Source organism: Ambystoma mexicanum, chromosome 2q (assembly GCF_040938575.1).
Source record: "Ambystoma mexicanum isolate Mex_15411 chromosome 2q, UKY_AmexF1_1, whole genome shotgun sequence".
NCBI classification, from domain to species: Eukaryota; Metazoa; Chordata; class Amphibia; order Caudata; family Ambystomatidae; genus Ambystoma; species Ambystoma mexicanum.
Genome location: NC_090924.1, coordinates 984918638 through 984944178, shown reverse-complemented (window position 1 = coordinate 984944178; position 25541 = coordinate 984918638). Strand labels below are relative to the sequence as shown.

Here is a 25541-nt window from a genome sequence, read left to right as displayed (position 1 = left end):
TGTTGTTCCTATACCACATTGAGTGTACGAGAGACGATAGGCACTCAGACAACCATACCGAATGTACCCTTGCACTGAAAGAGTGGAAGGATGTCTGCACACACCAAGGGATATTATAGAACGCTGAGTGACGTCTGACGAGGGCAAAGTGATGTCATGAAGAAGATATAGGAGGACATACTATAACAGTATGAAAATACTTAAGAATGGCAATGTAACTTAAGTTACAAGAGAAACATGTACAAAATGATAACCATGTACGTAAAATAAGATAAAGTAACTTGGTGATCAATAAGTATAAAAACGCAGCAATGCAAGGTAGATGGAACATATAGAGGCTTGCTATTGAGGACTGTATAACATGGCTAGGACTGCCATAATTGGAAAATGGACGCAGGCTCTTGCGAAGATTCATTCTAACTACCTCAGAAACAGACCAGGGCATGAGACTCTGAAAAACAGCTTTGTGTGCAAAGGAAGAGGAGTCTTTGTTGGCCTGGGACCAAGGATGCTATTTCAAGGAATCGCTGCAAAGAACAAAGGAAGGCAAACCAATAAAACATGAGCGCGAGACATAGTTCTTTAAGATTAAAGAAGTTGAAAACATGTGCAAGCGCCAAGTATTGGACAATTAACAGTGAATAAGGCTCATACAGGGCCTAAGGAGCAATAACACCCAGAATAATTGAATCAAATAGCAGTAAAAAGGAGGTCGAAATGGACAAATTTGCAGTCTGCTCACACGCGATGCAGAAAAAAAGTGCTATTCATTAAGCTGTGATTGAAGATAGTGATGTGCTCATACTCCCTTGAATGTCCCAGAACGGAGAAGATTACAAAGTCAACTACAGATGGGAAACTTTGGCTTATGGTCAGACTGATGAGAGATGATGGACTAATTGGGAAAGTGGGGAGTAATCTGACGTGACTCGAGCACCTGGGTTTCGGTTTCCTTATGTGCTGCTAGCCAAGCCGAAAGTCCAAGGTTGGGTGGGAATGCCAAAAAATCAGTGGGTCTGTGGGGCAACCTGCTATACAATGTTGCATAGACCAGTGAGCTGCCACTTTGTCCACTAAATTAGGTATTATACATATTTAGAGGTAGTTCAAGGTGTGTCCTAAAGATAAGGGACAGGCAATGAAGTACTAACACATATACATTCTATAAGTAGATATGTTCCCCTAACCAATCCCTCCTGCTAATAGATTTTACAGTTTGACGCCTAGGATGAAGTCATAGATGACACAGATTGGGGTATAAGACCTCTATGTAATCTAGTTTATGTGTGTGAGTGAGCAAGCATCAGTCATATGGCTGCTGGTGTACCCCGCTTTATTAAATTGAGAATAAAGTAATACTTTGCCATATTCTTTGAGTCTGTCTGGTTATTTGGTCTGAGATCTTTATGATTCCATCTAGCACAAGAGATGTTTCAAGGTGCTAGAGCCCAATGGACTTATTGGGATAGTGGGGAGTAGTCTGATGTTGCCTGGGGCACCTGAATTTCGTTTTGCTTACGTGCTGCTAACGAGACGAAAGTCCAAGGTTGGAAAAGCATGGCAACCAATCAGATGGTCTATGTAGCAACATGCTATGCAATGTTGCAAAGACCAACCCGCTGCCATTTGTTCCGCTATAATTCGTATTATAGGTATTTAGAGGTAGTTTGAAGCGTGTTGACCAGATAAGCGGCAGCCAAAGAAGTTATTAACACTTATGTATGCTGTAGATACACATATTGCCCTAACGAATCCCTTCCTTCAAAAGGTATTAGTTTACCACATAGGATGACATCATCGATGATGAACATCGAGGTATAAAACCTTCGTATAATAGCATATGGGGGTTAGTGTGTGAATTACTACCAGATTTCCCTACTTTATTTTATGCTGATAATAAAGTAGTACTTTGCCATATTCTTTGAGTCTGTCTGGTCTGACATCCCCTTTTTTGTACCTCAGATTTAAAATTCTTTGTACCGATATGGGTACCACAGCCGACACCTTCTAATTATCTCTTCTATGCATAGAATTGAGGCAACAAACACAGGAGGAATGTGTAGTAAGCCCATTGGGGGTTTCAAGAAAATATATCTCTTCTGGTACAAATCAAGTTTTCAGTCTGGTTGGTGACCGTGTGACTCAACTGACCAATCCTCGGTTCCTAAGGATGGCTCCTCAGTTTTTTTTCATTCCTGGAGGAACCTAATTTGGATTCTTTGCAATACTTTTCCTGTAGTTTACCTGCTTTGTACTCCAAGAGATATTGCGACCCCAACAGAATTGAAGACCAAAACCCTGCTACTCCTGCCCCCACAACATCCACTTTTATTTACGAAACTTTAATTTCTGAGGCCCCCTTGTGTTCAACCTGCACCGTATCGAGTGCATACCCCAAAACTCTCAATTCTGTTCAGATTCCTGATTGGGCTCCTTAAGCTTTTGCAAACTTACCTTTGGAACAGTTCTCAAGAGCCTCCACTCAGCAAGAAATGTGTGAAGACAGTGAAAAATATGAGTGTTAAAGACCATACCCTCTGAGAAGTTTCTGTATTCTTTTGTGGCTTTGGTGAAGGACTATTTGAAGTCTCCGGATACTCCGGCACCAATTAAGGGTGCACCTCAACCGGACTTCATTCTGACAGCTCCTTTTACAGTTTCAGATCCAGTAGCTAATCCGAACGGTCAGGTACAATCTTCCTGTCCTTCCCCCAATAAGAAATTGAAGATGGGCATAGATACAGATCCAGAGCAGATCAGATTCGTAAACCATAGTTTCCTAGGAAAACTGTGGAGGCTTTGTACTTGTTTTCCCCCTGGAAAAGTCCACTGCATCAGAACCTTTCTCAAGACTCGCTCCCTCTAAACCCTGGAAAAAAAAAGAAATCTATGTTCGGACCCTTAAATCTCTTAAAAGAAAGGCCCTTAAGGAAAATCTTTGAGCCCAGTCGGCTGTGGTAACATGGGCTCTTAGTAAAAATAAATGTCCTGCTCCTTAGCCCCCTTTAGTCCTATGTAAAGAAATTAAGGCATGGGATTCACAAGGAAGGAAAGCTTACCAAAATGCCACTCTTTTAACAGTTTAATACTGCTTGCATCATGTCATGTTACAACTTGCCGCAATGTGACAATATGGATAGCTTTCTGAATGTCTCTATCAAAGTGAAAGAGTATGGCTTTTGTTTTGCAGAAAGAAAAGTCTGCATTTCAGAAACTCTAATACAACAATGCTTTGAGAATCAGTATCTTTAGAGCAGAATTCGTTGCTCGAGATAGGAGAGGAAATGTCTATCTAGGCGCATCTACTTTGCACCAAGACATCCAGAACAAGGTTCTTGACCTTCCATTTTACCATAAAACACTTTTTGCTCTTTCAAAAAAGTCCTGCAGAAATGCAAAATGGTGGTTAATGAGAAATCTATCGGTTTCATTTCAACATCGCCCCTCCTCTCGCGAATGAAGACTCTATAGCAACTATCTCAGGCTTTTAAGAACTTAAACAAGAGGTACGGAGAAAAATACAAATTCAATCTGCTGGCAGCAGTCCAAAGAAGCACCAGCTCTGCATAAAGCCAAAAGCCATAACCTGCCTCCTTCCGACATATCCAAGAGGAAGGTTTGACTTTTACAAGGGGATGATAGCCCCTCTTTCCATTAATGATTATTATTTTCCAGCAACTAGCAGAGTATTGTCCGATTATCATCAGTGAACTAAAATACTCATGTCGTCAAAATCATGTAAATTGGGTTATTCTTTGGCTTTGCTCCCATTTCCACTAACATGAACCTCGAAGGTTTCAGGAATCCTAACCAGAGTATCAAGAACTGCATACGTTCAGATCTAGGCAATAGGGCTAGCTATGAAAAATAAGAAAGGTAAGGGGGTTTTTACATCAGGTACTTTCTGGTTCCTAAAAAAGATCAATTTTGGATCTTTTCAGTCGTAGACAGTTTCTGACTTGTTGACTTGAGCTCTGGCGAGATAACAGCTAGACAACCTAATCTGGATGGATGTTTTACTGCCTTACGTGTTTCTTTGAGGTGGGATGTAGGCTGGTCCCTCGAAGACTGCACACACATTTCATTTCACCAGAACAAAAGCAGCATCAGTGGACATTTGTAGAGAGATGTCCTTGTCTGAGAAATGTGCAGGGCATCTATTTGGGCCATGCTTGATGCTTTTTGCTAGCATCATCCTTCGAATGCTTCCAGCACGGATGCATCCCTTGGCTAAGAGGTTCTGCCCAACATGTTCCCTTGTACCTGGTTATCACTCCCTCCCAGAGTCTAACTCTGTATAAACTGAGTTCCAATGAGGTTGGGAAGGAGGGAGAGCTGGACAACCAAGAAAGGAACAATTTGCTGTATGGTGCTCTATTGCTCTTGTTCCTTCTCTCCCTCCTTTAAAACAACACCCTCCTGTCCATCCCTTCAAACTTATGGCTTGATTCAAATTTAAATGGTATATTGGAAAAACCTTAAGAACGGAAGGTGCCGGTTGAATGTTCTCTTTATAGGGATAGGGTGTGGCTATGTGAAAACAAAGGGCCTGGAGAACATTCAAAAAGCTTCAGGGTGGCAGCACATTTTTTAGGGATGCTTCTTGGCCTGCCAGGCTGATTGACGGAGTGAGAGCAAGCACTGAAAGAACAGGAATCACCATGAAGGTAAGTATTCCTGATTTTTCACGTTGGTTTGCTCTTTAATTTGTTTATAATGAGGTTACAGTACAGCTGTGTTTGGGTTGGATAGCTTTGTGATAACGTTGTGATACTTGTTCACTTTTTTGTCTTGGCTGCAATCACAGGGTAACACAACAATTCTCTAGTTTAAATATTTCTGAAAAGGTAACTTTTTTTTTCTTTTCAGCCCCTTTCAAATTTAGATCAAGAAATGCTTACTGACCTGGTGAAGCCAAGTATTGACTATCTGCGCCATAAGAAATTTAGGTCTGGAAACTATCCCTCTTCCTTAAGCAATGAAACAGATAGACTAGTTCATTGGTGCCACGGAGCGCCAGGTGTCATACACATGCTCTTGCAAGCTTATAAGGTGAGTGAAAATAACAACCTATACATCATAAAAATAAAAAAATAATAAGCCCAGATAACATTTTCAAATCTGTAATATGTTGGTACAATGTTTACTGGGTTCTACAAAATGAAGAGCGGAAAAGAGGTATTGGATGTTCTTTATATGACAAAGAAACAGATATGGTGGTATGATGAGAAAATATGGAAGAAAAAATATTTTGGAGACTGACAAAGCTATTAGTCCAGTATTAACAGGCTTGAATTCAGAAGAGACTGCTGCTGGTTTGAGTGAAACTGTTAAAGGTAAAATGTGGTCAGTTTGTGGAGCAGCTATAGCAAGAAATTAGAAATCCCCAATAAATGGGGGGCACTGTTGAGCAGTGGAAAATATGCCCACCTGAACATAAGGCTTCCGAGCCCGATGCGTTATCCTTCCTTGATTATCCTTATAGCAGCGACATACCAGCGCCGAGTTCCCATCCTCTTTCCCCGTAACCAGCAGAGAGGCAGAGATGATTCCCTGGATGCTCCTGGGCCTCGGCGACTGCTGGGGCCACAATCCATTGACAAGGCCATTGTGAGGCAGCTCTGGCGGCTCCCATCAAGATTTGGAGGCCGGCACCAGAGCAAGGGCCCGGCCGCTCGGAGGCCAGAGGGGGCTCTTATCCTTCCTTGCCAAGGGTGGCGGAATAACAGACAGCAGACTGCAGCAATCCCCCCACCGGCTTCCGGTGTTGGTGGCAACCGTTAACCGGACCCATTGTGGGCAGCCCTGACAGCCATTGTTGTGACAGTTAGCTCTGGGATGGCATCCACAGTGACGGTTAGTGGGGAGTTCTGTGGCTGGTGCGAGTAGCAGTGCTGGCAATAGCCGCTCTGCATCTACGGCTGGATTTTGGCTCTCTTGTGGCGCAGGCGGTGCCGCGCTCCTGTGACTGCTCCATTCTGCTGATGGCTGCCCCTTATGCCATGTGAACAATGACCGACCTGCTGGGAATTGGGCCTGATTTGCAGTTTGGCTCCCAGTGGAGGCTGGAGCCCTGCGGTGGCTGCCAGGACTGGACTCTTCATGAGGTCTCAGGCCTGTGTGACACTACATCCTGGGGTAGGCCTTTCCCCCTCCTGAAAAATACCTACAATATAAAAACCCTGCCACATCGTGTGGAGGCCCAATTCACTGTGTGTTGCTTTCCAGCTCCTTCAGACATGACCAGAGGGGCTAATAAAAAGCATGGCCCTGATACCAACACCCAGGCTAGAGGCCCTTCTGCTGCGCTGGCGGCGGTGGCTGCCAGAGCGGGTGATGCAGTGGTTGCTTCCATAAAAACTCGTCAGGAATTACCAACAGATTCCAAGTGGCGGACACGCTGTTCAATTCCCATTCCATGTAGTCGCATGGGACTCCATGGGGGGGATTTGCTGTTATTACTGGTCCAGTAATACCGGCAGTTTTTTTGCTGGTACGGTGGCGGATATACCTCCAGCTGAGAGCCTTAGGTAAATCCACCACCCTAACAGCAAACTTGGAGTGTGCTGTTGTGGTAACGTGCCAGTACGTGGTAATACCGGCACGTTATTGCTGCACAAGCACACTCGCTTGTCTTGAAGCTTCCCAGGAAATGGGGCAAATTGCGATAAGAATCCAGCCGGGTGTTCATTTATCTGCACTTCTCCACTGCTGTGTAATCAGCATGAAGATCCTTTGATCTGGTAAAGCTCCTGTTGAGGGATCTGCAGGTACCATATGCCATGCTGTTCCCCTTGAAGCTGCAGATCCAATTTGGGGGTAAAGGCACAATTCTTCACATCACCTTCAGATGCCAGATCCTTCATCGAATACAGCATCCTGATCTGTGAAGTCCAGGAACGCACTGGATATTGCAGGAGGGCCAGGGGATTTCTTGGTTGGTGATGAGGGCTGAATGGCGCAGCTTGGACCCTTGAATACTATGATGTGACCAGATCGAGATGATGATGGAACGAGACATGCAGGAGACATATCATTTGGGTTGAATGAACTCTCAAATGTATTATGACTTGTAGCGCTGTTACGATACTATGTGTCCATAAGGCCTTTGCTCCCAAATGGTGTAGGTCCAGGTATTATACCTCGTATTCATCACAAACCCGGGGTGCTCACTCTAATACACCAATACTTGCCTTTCCTGCTTACTAAATCTGTTGTTGATCCGGATGTCAGATATGTTATTACGCAAAGGAAGATAGCAGGCTCGGGTGTTCTCCTTGTAAATACCTATGTTCCTAATCTGGATGATCCAGCAATTTATAGGCAGCTGGCTTGCATCCTAGATGTCACGGCAGAACCCTTGATAGTATGGGGTGGGGACTTTGACACTCTTCTCGACACTGAACTGGACCGCTCTACGACTTCCCAGAGGCCATTATCGGGCGCTGCAAAGGCTGGCAAGCAAATCATTGAGTAATTCCAACTGGTAGATGCTTGGATGTGTAAATATTCTGTGCTGCTGGCCACGATATGATGTCCCGGATCGAAAGCTGGCTAATCTAGATGATAACACTGATATCTTCTTTGAAGCTAATGTGGGTTTTCTCTCCTCACATGATACGTTATGGTTATCTTTTAGGTTGTTAGTCAGGGGGTGAGGTTATTTACTTTGGTGGGTGTACTGAAATCAGTTGGGAGGGAGCTGTAAGCACAAGATACCTGTTCTTGAAAACCAGTATGATAGACACCATGTTGAGCACCTGAGAGGTGACATTAAAGCAGAGCTGGTGGCCTTTCATGAAATGGCTGAGCGAGAAACCCACTGTATTAATAAACCCACAATGGTGCTCAGATACGGAGAGGTGGTATTAGGTACATTTTCGCGTACTGCTATTTGTGGACCCCCTCAACTTTTTGCTTTTGTTTCAGCCTCCTGTCATGACTTTCTGCCAGTGGAGCACAGCCTTTTGTTTCGAAGGGATTGTGTCCTCCGACGTATTCCTCATCTTAGATATCTCCTTCCAGCTCTGCTGGCCTCGGAAAAATTTTTCTCTAGAGGGCGCTGCGCGTCGACGTCCTCCGAGTCGATGTCCCTCGACAGCCGCCGTATCGACGTCGACGTCATCCTGCCTATAAAGGCCGCGCGCAGCGTCCGTTGCTCAGTTCCGTTTTTCCGCGCTTACTCAGTGCCTCGGAATACCGTTGCTCAGTTCTTGTCAGATTAATCCTATTTACCTCGAGTTATTCGATCCGTAATCGATGGCTTCCTCGTCGGAACCGACAACTCCTCGATCCGGCTTCAAAAAATGCCGAGATTGTGGAAAAAAGATGTCACTGACTGACCCTCACAGAGTTTGTCTGTGGTGTTTGGGAGCTGAACACCATTGTTCGGAGTGCGAGGACTGTATGTCCATGACAGCTAAGGCCCTGAAGGAGCGTAGGGGAAAGCTGGAGAAAGGTAACACTTTTAAAGCTTCTTCTTCGTCGACGAAGTCGAGACACTCGTCTCCTCGTCACCATTCGCGCTCCAGGTCTCGGAGTGGGTCCCATCACTCCTCGAGATCGAAGCACTCGAAGAGGAGACGTCGAAGATCCCCTTCTCCGTCTTCCTCTTCCTCTGTTTCGCCAAAAAGAATCCCTTGCCCCACGAAACATAGTTCCCGGGCTGAATGGGAGGAATTCCGCAAAAATATGATGAGCTTCTTCGAGAAAGCGGCCTCGACCCCCTCGAAGACTGCCGAGAGCGATGCTCTGGTCGAAAGAGCCGAAGGTCAAAAACGCCGCGAGTCGCAGTACCTGGCGAAGGAAACCTCTCGAGCGCGTCTCGAACCCTCGAGTAGGACTATGACCTCCAAACCTTCCTCGAAGGTTCCGTCGACGCCGTCGACGAGGGTTCCGTCGACGTCGAGGTCGATGTCTTCGACGCCGTTGTCGAAGGGACATTCGACACACGAGTCTGTCGACTCGACGCCAGCGTCGACACCGGTGTCGACGCCAAGAAAAGTCACGGTTACGACACACCCAGTGTCTATCCCCAGGTCCTCGACGTCGATGGCTTTGAGATCGTCGAGTAGAATCCCAATTCTGTCGAGGTCTCCAAGGCCTCCGCCTTTGTTTCCGACGCCACGCTCTAAGCCTTCGACGTGGGCGTCAACGACATCGACGTTTTCGAGGCCGATTATGACAAGTTCGGCACCCTCATCCTTGGAAATGGGGTTTAGACCCTTTATGAGTTCAGAACAATTGAGGACTATGTCCTCAATATTGGAAGAGGGTGAATTGTCTGAACAGGAAGACACATTTGAGCTGCAGGGACCTGTAACCCCAATTAGAGAGGAATATTCCTCTGAAGAACGCAGGTTAAAGGATCTTCATGATTCCTTAAATGAGGCAAGTGGGTTAGACACCTCCCCTGAGGTGGAGTTTGCTAGACCAGACCCGGGGGAACATGCTGAAACCCCCTATAGAGCCTTAATGGCCAGGATCACAGAGTTTATGGGGTGGTCTGCACCTACACAATCTTTCCAACAAGATGACCTCACGGATATTCTTGACAAAGGCCCACAGGAGGATCCTGTGGTGCCTTTTCATAAAGCTCTTCAGAGGAAGATCATGACAAACTGGGAAACCCCAGATGTCGTACCAGCAGTAAATAAAAAACTGTCTACAAAGTACAGGGTATCCTCTACAGACCCGGAGTTTTGTCTAAACACCCATCCCCAGAAAGTCTGGTGGTACAGGCAGCATCCTCTACCGATGTCAAGACGGCTTATCCTACCGTCCCACAGGACAGGGACGATACAAAATATGATGCTATGGCAAAGAAAGTCTTTTCAGCATGTAGCATGGCGTTAAAATCTGTGAATGCTACTTGCACCCTTGCTAGGTTCAGCCATACACTTTGGGAGTGTGCTTCTACAGCGGCTGACTGCATCCCGGAGGGAGAAGAAAGGGATGCGTTCTTGAATATTATACAGGACGGTAAAGACGCTATGTGCGAATCCCTCCAGACGGGCATTGATTCGGCTGACAGTATCAGCAGAGCAATGGCGGCAAGTACATCAACCAGGAGATTCGCTTGGTTGAGAAAGTCTGGTTTTGCCGCAGATTTGCAAGCCAGGCTCTTGAACATGCCATTCGATGGCTCTTCTTTGTTCGGGAAAAAGGCGGATGACAGTTTAGAGAAACTGCAAACTTCAAAAGCAGCAGCAAAATCCCTAGGAGCTGCAATCCGTCAGACTCCTTTTCGTCCCACAGGAACCTCTGCGAGGGGCAAGTCCTTTCGCTTCTACTCCGCATTCGGAAGAGGTAGAGGACGACCGGCTCAAAGGGGACAAAGAAGAACTACCCGAGGTGGACGGGGTAGATATTCAAAAGCCGCAGCAACAGCAGGTGCCTCTTTACCATCGGCATCTGCATCAGCCGCCCCAAAACCACTCTGAGGACTTCCCTCACAGGACACCTGTAGGAGGCAGGTTGACTCAACATCTGGCGGCATGGCAGGCTATCACGTCAGATGCTTGGGCATTGGAAACAGTTGCCCAAGGTTACTGCCTGCCTTTCCTACGTATACCTCAGAGTCATCCACCGGGGATCAGCTCTCAGAAAGCTCCAGATCCGCTCCTCTTGCAGGAAATTTTGGACCTGCTAGAGAAAGGTGCCATAGAACCGGTACCTGTAGCGGAGAGGAACAAGGGCTGGTACTCCCCTTACTTTCTCATTCCGAAGAAAGACGGAGGACTGAGACCCATCTTGGACTTGCGAGAATTGAACAAATTCCTCAGGAAAGACAAATTCAAGATGGTCACTCTTTCTCAGATCCTCCAGGCCCTTCAGTTCCAGGACTGGTTGGTATCTCTGGACCTTCAGGATGCTTATTTCCATGTGCCTATCCATCTCAAACACAGGAAATACCTGAGGTTCGCAATTGGCAACTCTTACTATCAATTTTGAGTGCTGCCATTTGGGCTGACCTCCGCCCCGAGGGTCTTCACCAAGTTAATGTCGGTAGTGGCGGCAAGTCTAAGGAGGGAAGGGATTCACGTCTACCCCTACCTGGACGATTGGTTGATCAGGGCTGTTTCTTCGAAACAAGCTCAGATCCAGCTAAATCACGTGTGCCACTTCCTTCACAGACTGGGCTTCTCCCTCAATTTAAAGAAGTCACAAATTATACCATCGACGAGACTCCAGTTCATAGGAGCGATCCTGGACACTTCCCTGGGAAAAGCCTCGCCACCAGAGGTGAGGGCTCAAGATATTCTACAGATGGTTACCAAGTTTCAACATGCCCAACGTCTCCCAGCCTTCGACTTTTTGAGGTTGCTAGGCCTCATGGCATCCTGCATTTTCCTAGTGCCAGAGGCTCACCTGAGAATGAGATCCCTCCAGTGGGCACAATTCTCAGGGAGAATGACAGATCTTCTTGAGGTTCTCGACAGAGTAGCTCGAGACCTTCAGTGGTGGGCCTGTCAGGAGAACATTCTGAAAGGAGAACAGTTTTGGCAACCTTGGCCGGAGATAACAGTAGTCACGGATGCCTCACTCACGGGTTGGGGAGCCCACGCCAACGACTTGACCATCAGCGGTCGTTGGTCTGCATCGGAGTCCAGACTACATATCAACCTGTTAGAGCTGAGAGCCATCAGACTTGCGCTGAAGGCGTTCCTGCCAGCTGTACAAGGGAAGAACGTCCTGATAATGACGGACAACACGGTGGCCATGCATTACCTCAACAAAAGAGGAGGCGTAGGATCACTACCCCTGTGCAGAGAGGCGATGCAGCTCTGGTTCTGGGCAATCCAAGAAGGAATCTCTCTATCGGCAGTTCACCTAGCCGGAGAGAAGAACTTGACAGCGGACGCTCTGAGCAGGCAGAGCACAGTCTCCCACGAGTGGGAGCTAGCTCAGGAAGTCCTTCAAGAGATCTTCGCCCTTTGGGGAACCCCTCAGGTAGATCTGTTCGCCACCAGCCTAAACAGGAAATGCGACCTGTTCTGCTCAAGGTAATTTCCCCCGAGAGGAGCTCTGGGAGACACGTTCATAGTGGACTGGGAGTTTCCGCTTCTGTACGCGTTCCCACCGGTCCCTGTCATTCCTCAAATGATCAGGAGGTTGAGAAGATTCCGGAGAACCATGATCCTAATTGCCCCGGATTGGGCCAGGAGAACGTGGTACCCGGAACTTCTAGACTTGTCCATCTGCCCTCCAATTCGACTTCCACTCAGAGAGAACCTACTCTCACAGAAGGGAGATCAGGTTCTCCATCCAGACATCAAAACCCTCAACCTTCACGCTTGGCTTCTGAAAGGCTGAGGTACAAGGATTGGGACCTCCCTGATGATGTTATGGAGGTGTTGCTTTCGGCAAGGAGGCCAGCAACAAAGTCTTTATACCGCTGCCGTTGGAACAGATTTTGCAGCTGGTGTAGAGAACAGAATATCGACCCTTTTTCATGTGGTACACCAATGGTTTTGTCCTTCCTACTATATTTGGCAAATTCAGGCCTTCAAGTTGGCACCATTAAGGGCTATCTCGCAGCGCTATCCATCTTTAAGCGCACTGCGGAAGAACTATCCTATTTCAAATTACCCTTGGTAATAAAGTTTCTAAAGGGGTTAAACAATGTTTATCCCCCAAGACCATTCCAAGTTCCCCTATGGGATTTAAACTTAGTACTAACTTTCCTGATGGGCACACCTTTCGAACCACTCCATTCTTGTTCGTTAAGGTTCCTTACCCTTAAAACTGTTTTATTAAGAGCACTTACATCTGCTAGAAGGGTGAGCGAATTACAAGCTCTTTCTTGTAAACCCCCTCACACAATATTTCACAAAGACAAAGTTGTCCTGCAAGTGAAGCCTAATTTCCTCCCAAAGGTGGTTTCTGAATTCCATATCACTCAGAAGATTACCCTACCATCTTTCTATCCTCCTCCTCACCCGGGGAAAGAGGAAGAGAGGTTACACAGGCTAGACCCTAGAAGGGCTTTAAGTTTTTACATCAGTAGACTAGCCAGGATAAGACAGGCAGACCAGCTGTTTGTAGGTTACGCAGGTCACAAGCTGGGGTTACCAATAACTAAGCAGACCATTTCCAGATGGATCATTCTAGCCATTCTGGAATGTTATAAACTGGCAGGGAAAGAGCCCCCTCAAAACCTTAGGGCTCATTCGACCAGAGGTATTGCAGCTTCATCGGCCCTCAAAAGAGGCGTGCCGGTTAAAGACATCTGTGCGGCCGCTACATGGTCGTCTGTCCATACCTTTACACGTTTTAACAATTTGGATTCCTCCTCCAGTCAAGAGACTAGGTTTGGAAGGGCTGTACTGCTTTCTATTCATCAATAGAAGACAGCGTGAAGTCAGTACTCCCTCCTCCAATAATAGACTACTGCTATGGGAGCCTATCTAAGATGAGGAATACATCGGAGGACACAATCCCTTCGAAGAACAAGTTACTTCTTACCTTGTAACGTTCTTTCGACGGGATGTTCCTCCGACGTATTCCTCATCGGCCCTCCCATCCATCCCCGCAGTTCTACTTCCCGTGTTGTTGCAGCTTACGCTCCTTCAGGGTGATTAGTCTAGTCCAGAAAGTATTATTGTGGGCTACAAAACGGAACTGAGCAACGGACGCTGCGCGCGGCCTTTATAGGCAGGATGACGTCGACGTCGATACGGCAGCTGTCGAGGGACATCGACTCGGAGGACGTCGACGTGCAGCGCCCTCTAGAGAAAAATATTTCCGAGGCCAGCAGAGCTGGAAGGAGATATCTAAGATGAGGAATACGTCGGAGGAACATCCCGTCGAAAGAACGTTACAAGGTAAGAAGTAACTTGTTCTTCTCTTAGTCCTATGACTTTGTTGACACTTTTGGCGACAGCATTTCAGTGTTCAAAGTACGTCTGCGCACTGGGGTCCTTGCGTTTTCTGACCCTTGTCATCCTGTAAGGATTTTTTGGTAACTGGACAATATCCTTAGGAGTAGAGTGGTGGCAGCAGAAGTTTTTTTTCGGTATGCAGTGATTTTAACGAATTAAAAATAATGAATGGAATTTTTAATGAACCGAAAACATAAAAAAATAACACATCTTTAAAAATGATATACATATGTGGTTGGGAATGGGAATAGTAGTTTTGGGGGTGGGGGAAAGTATGAATACAAAAAAGGGGGTGTTTAGAAGAGAGGGGGGAAAACGCCCCCAAAACAATGAAACAAATGTGGGGTTTTTTTTAGATATATTTGGTTCGTTAAAAATTAATTGGTTGTTTTGTGATTCGTTAAAATCACATGTAACCGTTTTTTCATGCGTTTTTACATTTCTTTACTAAGCCATACTGTGCTTACCGCATTTGGCTCATGACTATGGTTAATGTCCGTCATGGCCATGCCACAAGTTCTTCTGTCTTCTCCTATGGCCATTTTGTCCATTGGCCTTCTTCCTGGTCTTCGTGACCCGGGGAGTCCTTATTTGGGCATGTATTCACCCGTGAAAGCCAGAGTTTTTCGTGGGATACTGCATGTCGATACCCAGGAAGTGGGCTGGGACTTTCTAGTCCCAATCCACACTATTGGTGCCAGAAGGTCTGGTGTGCATGAGAGCATGAAAGCTGCAGTGGTCCCTGATTGGACCACTGCTGGCATGCATGAGTGGGGCAGATCTCGTCATTGGCCAGCTGGGTGCGAGCACTCACTGGACTTTGGGATATGAATGAGGGCCTGAGTGCAGAGCCGCAGATCACCAATAGGTACGAATCGCCCTATACACGGATCTAAGTATCCAGTGAAGCAAAGCAGATCCAAGAACCGCGGAGAGAATGTTTGGCACACTGGGCCTGCTATTGTCCCAGTAGAACCATGCTTTGCGCTCTATCTCCGAAGACCTGCAAAAGTACTTCAACCCCTTAGAGTGGTGGAACCAATCACTCTCAACGCTTCTTTGCTGCCCTGCAAAAGAGCCTTCTCGAAAGTGTCCCTGGGCCCGCCAGTGGACTGACCAGCTTGAACCTTGGCACCTGTGTTGGATTTTTGCTTTATCGAAAATTTTCTCAAACTTTGGAGAAATTCTATTTCACACTGCAATGCATATCCTTGCCACAATTCATTGACCCAGCTGCTTTGGGCCGCGAGAGAGGAGTGTGCGTTAGACCGCCCCTGCGCCACTGTGCGACAGTGGCTATCGCTGCTGGTGACTTTCCTGCTTTTCTTCAAGTGTCCTGAGACCAGCTGCATCAGTTCTTTCTGTGTCCTACATTTGTGACTAGAGATCCAGCTACAGTTGTAAACCGGACCCGCATCTGCACCGACCATCTTCAAGCCTGCAAAGTTTCGACCCGGAGTGAACTAAGGGTAGTGAGTAATCGTACCACTTACCGTTGGCGCATAGTTCATCCAACCCGTTTTTATGCACAAAGGATCCTTGTGGTCCTTGCCATGGCTTGGGTGGCTTCTGCTTCCTAGAGCCATTCGAAAGTTGGGGTCAACTTTGTTCAGCCGCAGCAGACTCTCCTCTGACTCTCGGAATCGAATTTCCACACTTCAGAATCCTCCCTGTAACCTTTCCTTCCCATTGAATATTGTACTTTGTAGCTTTACTCACCAACTTGACACTGAGCACAAGGCTGAAATATTCGTAGGGCTGGACTTAAGTTAGGGTTATCCACCTCTGGAGTTGGCCAATATATTAAAGTTTGTTTGCTTTCCCTCCCGACAAGTTTTGGTGTGAAACCGCACTTTACCGCATTGACCAAAAAGTGACTACGTATATTTTACATAGTGTGTGTTTAAATAGTGATATTATTGTATTTTCCATTATTCACCTGTGCTTCTTCTGGGCCTAATACATTGTGTATGTTTGATATACTACAGTCTAAGAGTAATTCCTGTTGTCCTACTGTGTATGCTCATCCAAGACTTCAGATCACCCCCACTACTCTTGCGACTTAATCTTGACTGATCTCCAAGCTACCTTGAATTGTCCTGGTTAACTTTGCAGAAGTGTTTCCTGTTTCGCTAACAAGGGCGGTGTCTAAAACATCTGTTCGCCAGAGCAGAGTTTAGAAATCCATATCTAACAGGCGGACAGGAAGGGTAGGGATTTGGCTCTAGCTGTTGTCACGCCCCCCGGTTTCCTAGGGCATTCTTATGTCCAGGGGAGAAGCCGTGGCGTTTGGCCTGGCATTTACAGCAACGCCGACGCCACCGCCGGTAAACAACTACATCTCCCAAGAGGACCGTGCCTACAAGGATCCTTTGGAACGTTTTCACTTTCTTTTGCGTGCGTTTCACGCCTCCTTTGTATTCACTTCCTATATCTGGCCACGCCCCCAGTAAGCCGGTGCTCCTAAACCATTGCGTTACGCGAGCTACACTCCTGGGATAAGTTGTTCTTTTCCCTATTCCTTGCTTACCTGGTTGCCGAATCCTACCTTTGCCTTGGACCTTGTTATCTGTTTTCCTGATTTTGTCTTAGACCTCCGTTTGATCTCCTCCCCTGCTCGACCACGGAATACACACCGGACTTGCTTTGGGTTCTGCTCCTCATGTCTGGCTCCCGGTTCCCTTCAACCCCGTATTCCTCAATCGCTCCTGGCCATCCGCTCCCCGAGCGAAGAAAGAAACACCCTACATCCAGGCGTTCAAGAAATCTTACACCACTTCTAACTTCTCCCTGAAGTGTTGTTTACCGCGCTAGCAAGAACGGCGCTGTTTATTCACACCCGGTGAATCTTTGCTTGACCTTTTTTTTGTTTGTTGGTTTTTTGTTGGACGCTTTGCTGTGCTCATCATTTGTTGGTGTTTTTGGGACGCTTCGCTGCATCGCTCTGTCTCTTTGGACCTTGGGACACTTGGCTCCTGGCTTCACTCCTTGGATTGTGGGACGCTCTGCTGTTTTTTCCCGCTCATTTGATTTCGGAACATTGGATTTTGCTTTCACTCATTGGATTGTGGACGCTTTGCTGTTGACGTTACTTATCCATTATTGGTGGAAAGTCTTTGATCCCCCTTCTTTCGAGAAAGAACACTTCCTCTGACCTTCACTCACTCCCAGTCTTGTGTCTTATCACAAGTAGGTATTCCGCTGGAAAAAAGGAATACACAGGTAAGCTTGTGGGTCTCGGAGGGGGTAGAGGGACTGGAATTGTCAACAAACGGTATGTAATATTTGCTTTGTTTGTTTTCTTCCCTCTAGCTCCGCTGTGCGTTCCGCCTTTTTGCCTGAGCCCTTGGCCTGACAGATGTTCTTTTCCCTGCATGTTGTGCTCTCAGGAAGGAAGTCTGAATTACTTTAGCGGCATCTAGCTCAAGTGATCCCCCAGACAGATCGTGGAACCTACGGAGCGCGACAGATTTAGGAGCCAAATACTGGTGCCTGTCTGTCCAAGATGGATCCTAATGCGGATCCTATGGCTGCTATGATGCAAGCCTTTACCACGTTACGCACAGACATGGCAGCAGCACATGCTGCTTTGCACCAACGCATGGATGTCATGCAAAGCTTTGTGCAACCCTTGCCGGTGGATGAGGAGTTTGGGGATGTTCCCGCTCCCGTACCGCCACCGGTTCCTCCGACACCCCTAGCCCCTGTGGTGTTGCCGGGTCCTTTTCCATTGCACCACCGGAACGCTTCACGGGAGATCCCAAAATGTATAGGACATTTGTCAATCAATGTCGTTTACATTTTCTATGCCGTCCTTTGGCATTCCCTAATTCTGAAACAAAAGCAGCTTTTGTGTTCTCTCATCTAGGGGGTATGGCTGCGGCCTGGGCGAATCCGTTGCTGGAGTCCGATGACCCGGTTTTGTACGATTTCGAAGCCCTACTAGTCGCCATGAATCTGGTCTTTGATACCAGATATAAGGCTCAGGCTTCGGACCTAGAATTTCTGGCAATATCCCAGGGTAAACAACCCCTTTTGGCGTATTTAGCCCGATTCAATCAGCTGGCCGCAGAAACCTCTTGGCCTGAATCAAAAAAGGCGGCAGTCTTTTATAAGGGATTATCAGACGAACTTAAGGACGCGTTATCTGTCGTCCCTTCTGTCCCTTCAGTATTTCCTGAATTGCTTGATTTGGTGTTGCAGGTCGATGCTCGGCTGCAACAAAGGCGTGGAGAACGCCGTCACCCTGATCTACGTCCTGGCAAACCCAAATTGGGATCCTCTCCAGCCTCCGGGGATGTAGAACCCATGCAAATTGGGGCAGTAAAAGGTCCCCTCTCAAAGGCAGAGAGGGAGAGAAGAATGCAAAACAATCTATGTCTGTATTGTGGACAGACGGGACACTTCATTCGTGTCTGCCCTAAACGCCCTGCTAAACGGGCGGGAAACACCACAGCCCGTCCCTAAATCGAGCCGATGTGACGGGTCAGCCTTCCAATGGCTCATTCCTCCATGCAGCTGCCGCGCACATATACTTAGATATGTCTTTTGTGTTGCCCAACTCTCAGGTTTTTTCTAGTCCAGTCATGATAGATTCCGGGGCAACAGGTAATTATATGGATGAACATCTGGCAGCAATCTATGGTATCCCGGTAGATCCTAAGGAGTCACCAGAACTTGTCTATGCAGTAGATGGCTCCTGTTTGGTTTCGGGTCATGTCGTAAAACAAACACAACCCTTGCAAATGAGCACAACGGAAGGGCATACCGAATACCTGTCTTTCGATCTCATATCTGCACCGCAATTTGGGGTCATTTTGGGCCTCCCGTGGTTGCGTAAACATAACCCTATCATTGATTGGGTGGCACAAACAGTGCTTTTTTCTTCTCCCTTGTGTTTGGAGGATTGCTTTCCAGTTCAGGGGACATCTCTCCCCTCTCCATGCAGGGCTCTGGTTTCGAGTTCACTCACTTGTAACGCTACTACTAGGGCGACGATGGAAATACCTTCTGCATATCAGGACCTGATTGAGGTGTTTGACAAGGGTTTGTCTGAACAACTGCCACCGCATCGAGAATACGACTGCCCGATTGATTTGGTACCCAATGCCATTCTCCCCCATGGACGGATATATTCCTTGGCACGGCCCGAGGAAGAGCACCTAAAGGAGTACATTGAGAAGTCTCTGAGACTGGGCCATATAAGACCTTCCCGTTCTCCAGCTGCTTCCCCGATTTTTTTGTCCCTAAAAAGGAGGGGGATCTCCGGCCTTGTGTAGATTATCGTGCACTTAACGCTGTGACAATAAAAAATCAGTATCCATTACCCCTCATTTCGGAATTGTTGGATCGCCTCTCCACCGCCAAACTCTTTACGAAACTAGATTTAAGAGGGGCCTACAATCTGGTGAGAGTGCGTGCGGGCGACGAATGGAAGACTGCCTTTAAGTGCAAATACGGCCTTTTTGAATATCTAGTAATGCCGTTTGGCCTATGTAACGCCCCCGCAACGTTCCAACACTTTGTCAATGACATCTACCGAGATCTGTTGGATGTTTTTGTTGTAATATATCTGGATGATATATTAATATTCTCTGAAACGTTATCACAACATGAGGAACATGTTCGGACGGTGTTGCTCCGTCTTCGGGAACATGGGTTATACGCAAAAGCTGAAAAATGTGCCTTTCACGTTTCCTCTGTGGAGTTTCTAGGGTTCGTGATATCCTCTCAGGGTGTTCATATGCACGGTGCAAAGATACCAGCAGTCCTTGAGTGGCCTGCTCCCACTTCGCTTAAGAGTTTGCAATCTTTCCTAGGATTTGCTAATTTTTATAGACCTTTCATTGCATCCTTTTCAGCCATCGTAGCCCCATTGACACGCCTTACCAGTCCTTCAGTTCCCTTTTGTTGGGACACTCAGGCTCAGGCCGCCTTTCAGACCTTGAAAGAGGCGTTTACTAAGGCTCCGGTCTTGCTACATCCAGACCCCCTACTGCCTTTTATCATCGAGGCTGATGCCTCTGCCCTTGCCCTTGGGGCTATTTTGTCTCAAAAATGCCCCACGACTCGGCAGCTACACCCTGTAGCTTTTTTTTCCAGGAAATTGACTCCCCCGGAAAGACATTATACTATAATGGAACGAGAGCTACTGGCTATTCGAGCTGCTTTTAAGGAGTGGAGACACCATCTACTGGGGGGACGACACCATGTCACGGTTTATACGGACCACCGTAACCTACAACCTCTATCTACGGTGAAATGTACCAACTCTAGACAAATCAGGTGGCATTTGTTTTTTGCACAATTCAATTTCACGGTTTCTTATCGACCGGGCCCCTTGCATGGCAAGGCCGATGCACTCTCTCGCATCGGAATTGATACACCCTCCGAGGAGGCAGTCCTTCCTGTTTTGCCAAACAACACTGTTATGTGTGTCTGTGCTGCAACCGGTTCGTTACTAGAACGGATCCGCCATTGGGCTGCAGACCATGGGGAGGTTCTTCAAGGGCTAAAAGCACGGTTGATGTCGGGATTACCTTATGTACAGGAACGCCTATATATCCCTGATGCCCGGACTCGGTTGCAGGCCCTAAGCTGGTCCCATGATACTCGCCTAGCGGCCCATCCAGGACAAACTAAGACAACTGACCTACTCCTCCGGTGGTGTTGGTGGCCCAATATGAAACGGGATGTGGCAGAGTATGTATCCAAATGTGCCGTATGTACACAATATAAAACGGTACCTGGAAAACCAGTGGGGCTTCTCCAGAAAATTCCCATCCCGTCACGTCCATGGCACACTGTGTCACTTGATTTCGTGGTGGAACTACCACCGGTCCAAGGGTTAACCACTATCTTGGTGGTAGTAGATACCTTCACCAAGATGGCCCGGTTTATCCCCTGCAAAGGTGTCCCTTCTGTTCCTGCATTGGCCAAGTTGTTTTTCGAACAGGTGGTCCGCCTATTCGGCCTTCCTCTGGTCCTTATCTCAGACCGTGGATCCCAATTCACCTCGCGTTTTTGGTTGGCTCTCACCCGTTTTCTTGGCATTGACGTTCGCCTGTCCTCAGCATACCATCCTCAGACGGACGGGCAGACAGAACGTCTTAATGCCACCATGGAGCAGTATCTTCGATGTTTATGTCTGCAATATCAATCGGACTGGCTGTCCGTATTGGGGGCTGCGGAATTCGCTTACAACAATGCCTGCCATGCATCGGCTGGTTGTTCACCCTTCTATGCCATGTACGGTTTACATCCTCGAGTTCTACCGTCCATCCTTCCTTCGGTGGCACGAGTACCCGCAGCTCAGGCAACAGCCCAGTCATTACGGTCTATCCGTGCCAATGTGCTTCAGCATCTACACCAAGCACAGGATCGCACAAAACGAAATGCTGATAGGCATCGCAGGTCAGCCCCGCAGTGGGGGATAGGGTCTGGCTATCCACTGTGCACCTTCGCATACCGGGCAAACGTAAGCTGAACCCTCGCTACGTAGGTCCCTATACCATCACGCGATGCATTAACGCAGTAGCCTATCGCTTGGACATACCTTCACCTTGGAAGATCCACCCCGTGTTCCATGTCTCCCTATTGCAGCCTTATGTTGCCGGTACGCGCTTGTGCAATCGTCCCGCTCCCATTACGATTCAGGGGGAAGAGGAATATGAGGTACAGGCTATATTGGATACCCGAGTGGTCCGGGGTACCCGGCATTATCTAGTAGATTGGAAAGGCTATGGCCCAGAAGATCGTACCTGGGAGCCTGCCTCGAATCTCCACGCTCCGCATCTTTTGCAGGCGTTTCTCCGGTCTCGTGGTTCGAGACCCGGGGGATGCCCATCTTTGAGGAGGGGTACTGTCACGACCCCCGGTTTCCTAGGGCATTCTTATGTCCAGGGGAGAAGCCCGTGGCGTTTGGCCTGGCGTTTACAGCAACGCCGACGCCACCGCCGGTAAGCAACTACATCTCCCAAGAGGACCGTGCCTACAAGGATCCTTTGGAACGTTTTCACTTTCTCTTGCGTGCGTTTCACGCCTCCTTTGTATTCACTTCCTATATCTGGCCACGCCCCCAGTAAGCCGGTGCTCCTAAACCATTGCGTTACGCGAGCTACACTCCTGGGATAAGTTGTTCTTTTCCCTATTCCGTGCTTACCTGGTTGCCGAATCCTACCTTTGCCTTGAACCTTGTTATCAGTTTTCCTGATCCTGTCTTAGACCTCCGTTTGATCTCCTCCCCTGCTCGACCACGGAATACACACCGGACTTGCTTTGGGTTCTGCTTCTCATGTCTGGCTCCCGGTTCCCTTCAACCCCGTATACCTCAATCGCTCCTGGCCATCCGCTCCCCGAGCGAAGAAAGAAACACCCTACATCCAGGCGTTCAAGAAATCTTACACCACTTCTAACTTCTCCCTGAAGTGTTGTTTACCGCGCTAGCAAGAACGGCGCTGTTTATTTACACCCGGTGAATCTTTGCTTGACCTTTTTTTTGTTTGTTGGTTTTTTGTTGGACGCTTTGCTGTGCTCATCATTTGTTGGTGTTTTTGGGACGCTTCGCTGCATCGCTCTGTCTCTTTGGACCTTGGGACACTTGGCTCCTGGCTTCACTCCTTGGATTGTGGGACGCTCTGCTGTTTTTTCCCGCTCATTTGATTTCGGAACATTGGATTTTGCTTTCACTCATTGGATTGTGGACGCTTTGCTGTTGATGTTACTTATCCATTATTGGTGGAAAGTCTTTGATCCCCCTTCTTTCGAGAAAGAACACTTCCTCTGACCTTCACTCACTCCCAGTCTTGTGTCTTATCACAAGTAGGTATTCCGCTGGAAAAAAGGAATACACAGGTAAGCTTGTGGGTCTCGGAGGGGGTAGAGGGACTGGAATTGTCAACAAACGGTATGTAATATTTGCTTTGTTTGTTTTCTTCCCTCTAGCTCCGCTGTGCGTTCCGCCTTTTTGCCTGAGCCCTTGGCCTGACAGGTGTTCTTTTCCCTGCACGCTGTGCTCTCAGGAAGGAAGTCTGAATTACTTTAGCGGCATCTAGCTCAAGTGATCCCCCAGACAGACCGTGGAACCTACAGAGCGTGACAGCTGTGCACTCGACAGCAGACTATAATCGGTGTTCAAGCACCAGATGGGTTAGTCCGTATGAACAATTCCTCCATATGTGAAGCTTTCAATGTGTTTTATAGTGAGCTCTATTCGAACCACAATGTGAAGCCCCTTGCAGAAATGAAAGTGTACCTATCCGAAATCACTCTCACAATACTTTCCTTGGAATCTGTAGAAGCCCTGGACAAGCCCTTCACTTTAGAGAAGATAATGCCCACTATTTCCGACCTTCGATATGGTAAGTCTCTGGGTTCTGATGGCTTAGTTATACAAAAAATACAAACAAACCCTGGCGCCACTACTACTGCTGGTGTGGACTGAGGCAATGGAACATGCCATACTCCCCCCAAATCTACGAGAGGTTATCATGGTATTATTAAAACCTAATAAACCGCCTGAGACTCTGGGATACTATTGTCCCCTGTCTCTAATCAACACGGATGCTAAAATGTATACCAAGCTCTTGCAACTCGGCTAAAGCGTTGGATGCCTCATTTGATACACCCAGACAAGGCAAGCTTTGTTCCCTCCCGATCAACTGCACTTAATCTGAGGCGCCTGTTCTGTATCCTTTCCCAAGTTAACCCTCAAGCAAATGCAGCGGAGGCCACATTTGACGCAGAGCAGGCAGCGTTCAGCTCGGTCTCATGGGATTTTTTCTTTTTGATACTGGACCCGTTTCGGTTGGATTGCTTTTTCATAAATTGTGTCAAATTACTTTATTCCTCCCCTGAGTCCCCTCTCGCAGACCATGTGGGCGTTAAGATTTTATGATCCCTGTGCTCTGTTGTAGTCACTGAAGATGCCTCCATAAGCGTTAATAATTCTTTCGTTACATAGATGTGATCGATCGTCTTCTGTTGGAAGTCTCTTTGCCAAGTGGGAATTTTAAAGTTTTTTTCTCCCTTTTTTTGTTGTTTTTCCCCATTAACCAATACAAAGTATGCATGTCTCTGTCTGCCATGAAGGATTCTAGTAAGTTACTTCTTAGCGCACAGGGAAGGTCCCGTTGTCCAGTGTTGCTAGCTGTTCCCACAACTACGCAGGTTGCGTTGAAATCTCCGTTTATAATGGCATGTTGACATTAATGGACTGTTGCTGAATTATCCCATATGTCGGCAATCCTGTTCAGAAAGTCTTCATTTGAAATCAGTGCTGGATTCCAATATGCGTTTATTACAAGGAGTTTTTCCTTTACTTTTTTTCCCGGGTTCCCCTGTAGGCGGGACCAGTTTAAGATATCTGCTTGTGTTAGGTGCGATGAATGGGTTACCTTTTGGACCTCTAAGCCACATCCTAAGCATATCACCATTAGCGGACCCGCAGATGGCCGGCCCCTCTGGCCTTTTTGTGCTTCAGTAAAGACCAGTTCATATCCGTCCAACTCTGGTTTCTCAGTCATCCATATTTCCTGCAGGCATAGAAGATCAAAAGTCCCCAAGTTGATGTCACTTTTGGCTAGTAGGTGGTGGAAACCTCTGGTGTTCCAACATCCCATGGTAAGGGATGATCGAGATCTTGTATGCCTTGGCGGGAAATCTACTGCGTCAAACTGATCTAGTTTGACTGTTCTCACAAATGATGGCTAGTTCCTACGATCCGGTCAGCTTCCTCTCTTTGTCCACGACCAGTTTTTTTGGAGACTTTGTCGACTTTATTCCACTTGACCTTTCTGGCGTCCGGGGCTCCTTGGCGTGTCTGGCTGCTGGTGTCCATCCTGTTCGAGTGTCTGGCCCAGGTCCTTTTGGTCTCCGATTTTCGTCTTTCTTTGAGTCCCGAAATGTGCCAGCGATCTCTTGCTCTGCTCGTCGTCTATTTTCCTTGTCATGCTGACGATGAGTAGATGATTTTTCATGCAATGGCCTAGTACATTCTAGGTTACTGTCGCTCACTTCTTGGATCTCGTATAAAGTGTCTTTTCTTTTTTTCCGAGTTGCCCCTTTGTCTGCACCATTAATATTTGTATATGTTGAAACTGTTTCCCTGGCCAACATTTTGTAATATTTGACCAATAAATATTTTTTTTACAAATAATGTTTCATAATTATTGTTTTCTTTTCTTTTCTTTCTTTCAAAAACAATTAGAATGTTATTGAAATGATACATAAACAATTACATTATTTCTTTTTTTACACCTATTTGAGGTATCATATTATAAAGAAGCCTCCATGTTTTCTGTTTTTACTGAGGTTTACACCTAAATACAGACGGAAATCACTTGTATTACTATATATATATATTGTTTTTAAGTATAAACGCATAAATACATGTCTGTTGGTTGAATCTTGAAGTTGTCACTCATGCATTGCAGGTCAGTAGCTGTTCAGAGTAACATACCAGAGAGTTTGAACAATGAATTTAATTCCTTCTTAAGTTGTTTAAATGGCAGCAGATATGCAGCCCTTGTCTTGTTGTGCAAGAACACAGATCTTGGACATTCCTATTATAGGCATCCAAGTGCTATTCTTTTTTTCATGTAAATAAATGTGGAAAAATACTAGTTACAATGTATTTATTTACAGAGCAAAAAATACATG

General features: G+C 46.9%; 1 protein-coding gene across 3 annotated transcripts in view; it reads left to right on the top strand.

The window, feature by feature from the left end:
• The window catches only part of LANCL2 (LanC like glutathione S-transferase 2), a 541821-nt gene that overhangs the window by 238906 nt on the left and 277374 nt on the right, over positions 1-25541 (top strand). For all 3 annotated transcript variants that reach the window (XM_069648293.1, XM_069648295.1, XM_069648292.1), the window contains exon 6: positions 4870-5052. In XM_069648293.1, coding sequence (XP_069504394.1) covers positions 4870-5052 — 183 coding nt within the window. The remainder of the gene's footprint in view (positions 1-4869; positions 5053-25541) is intronic.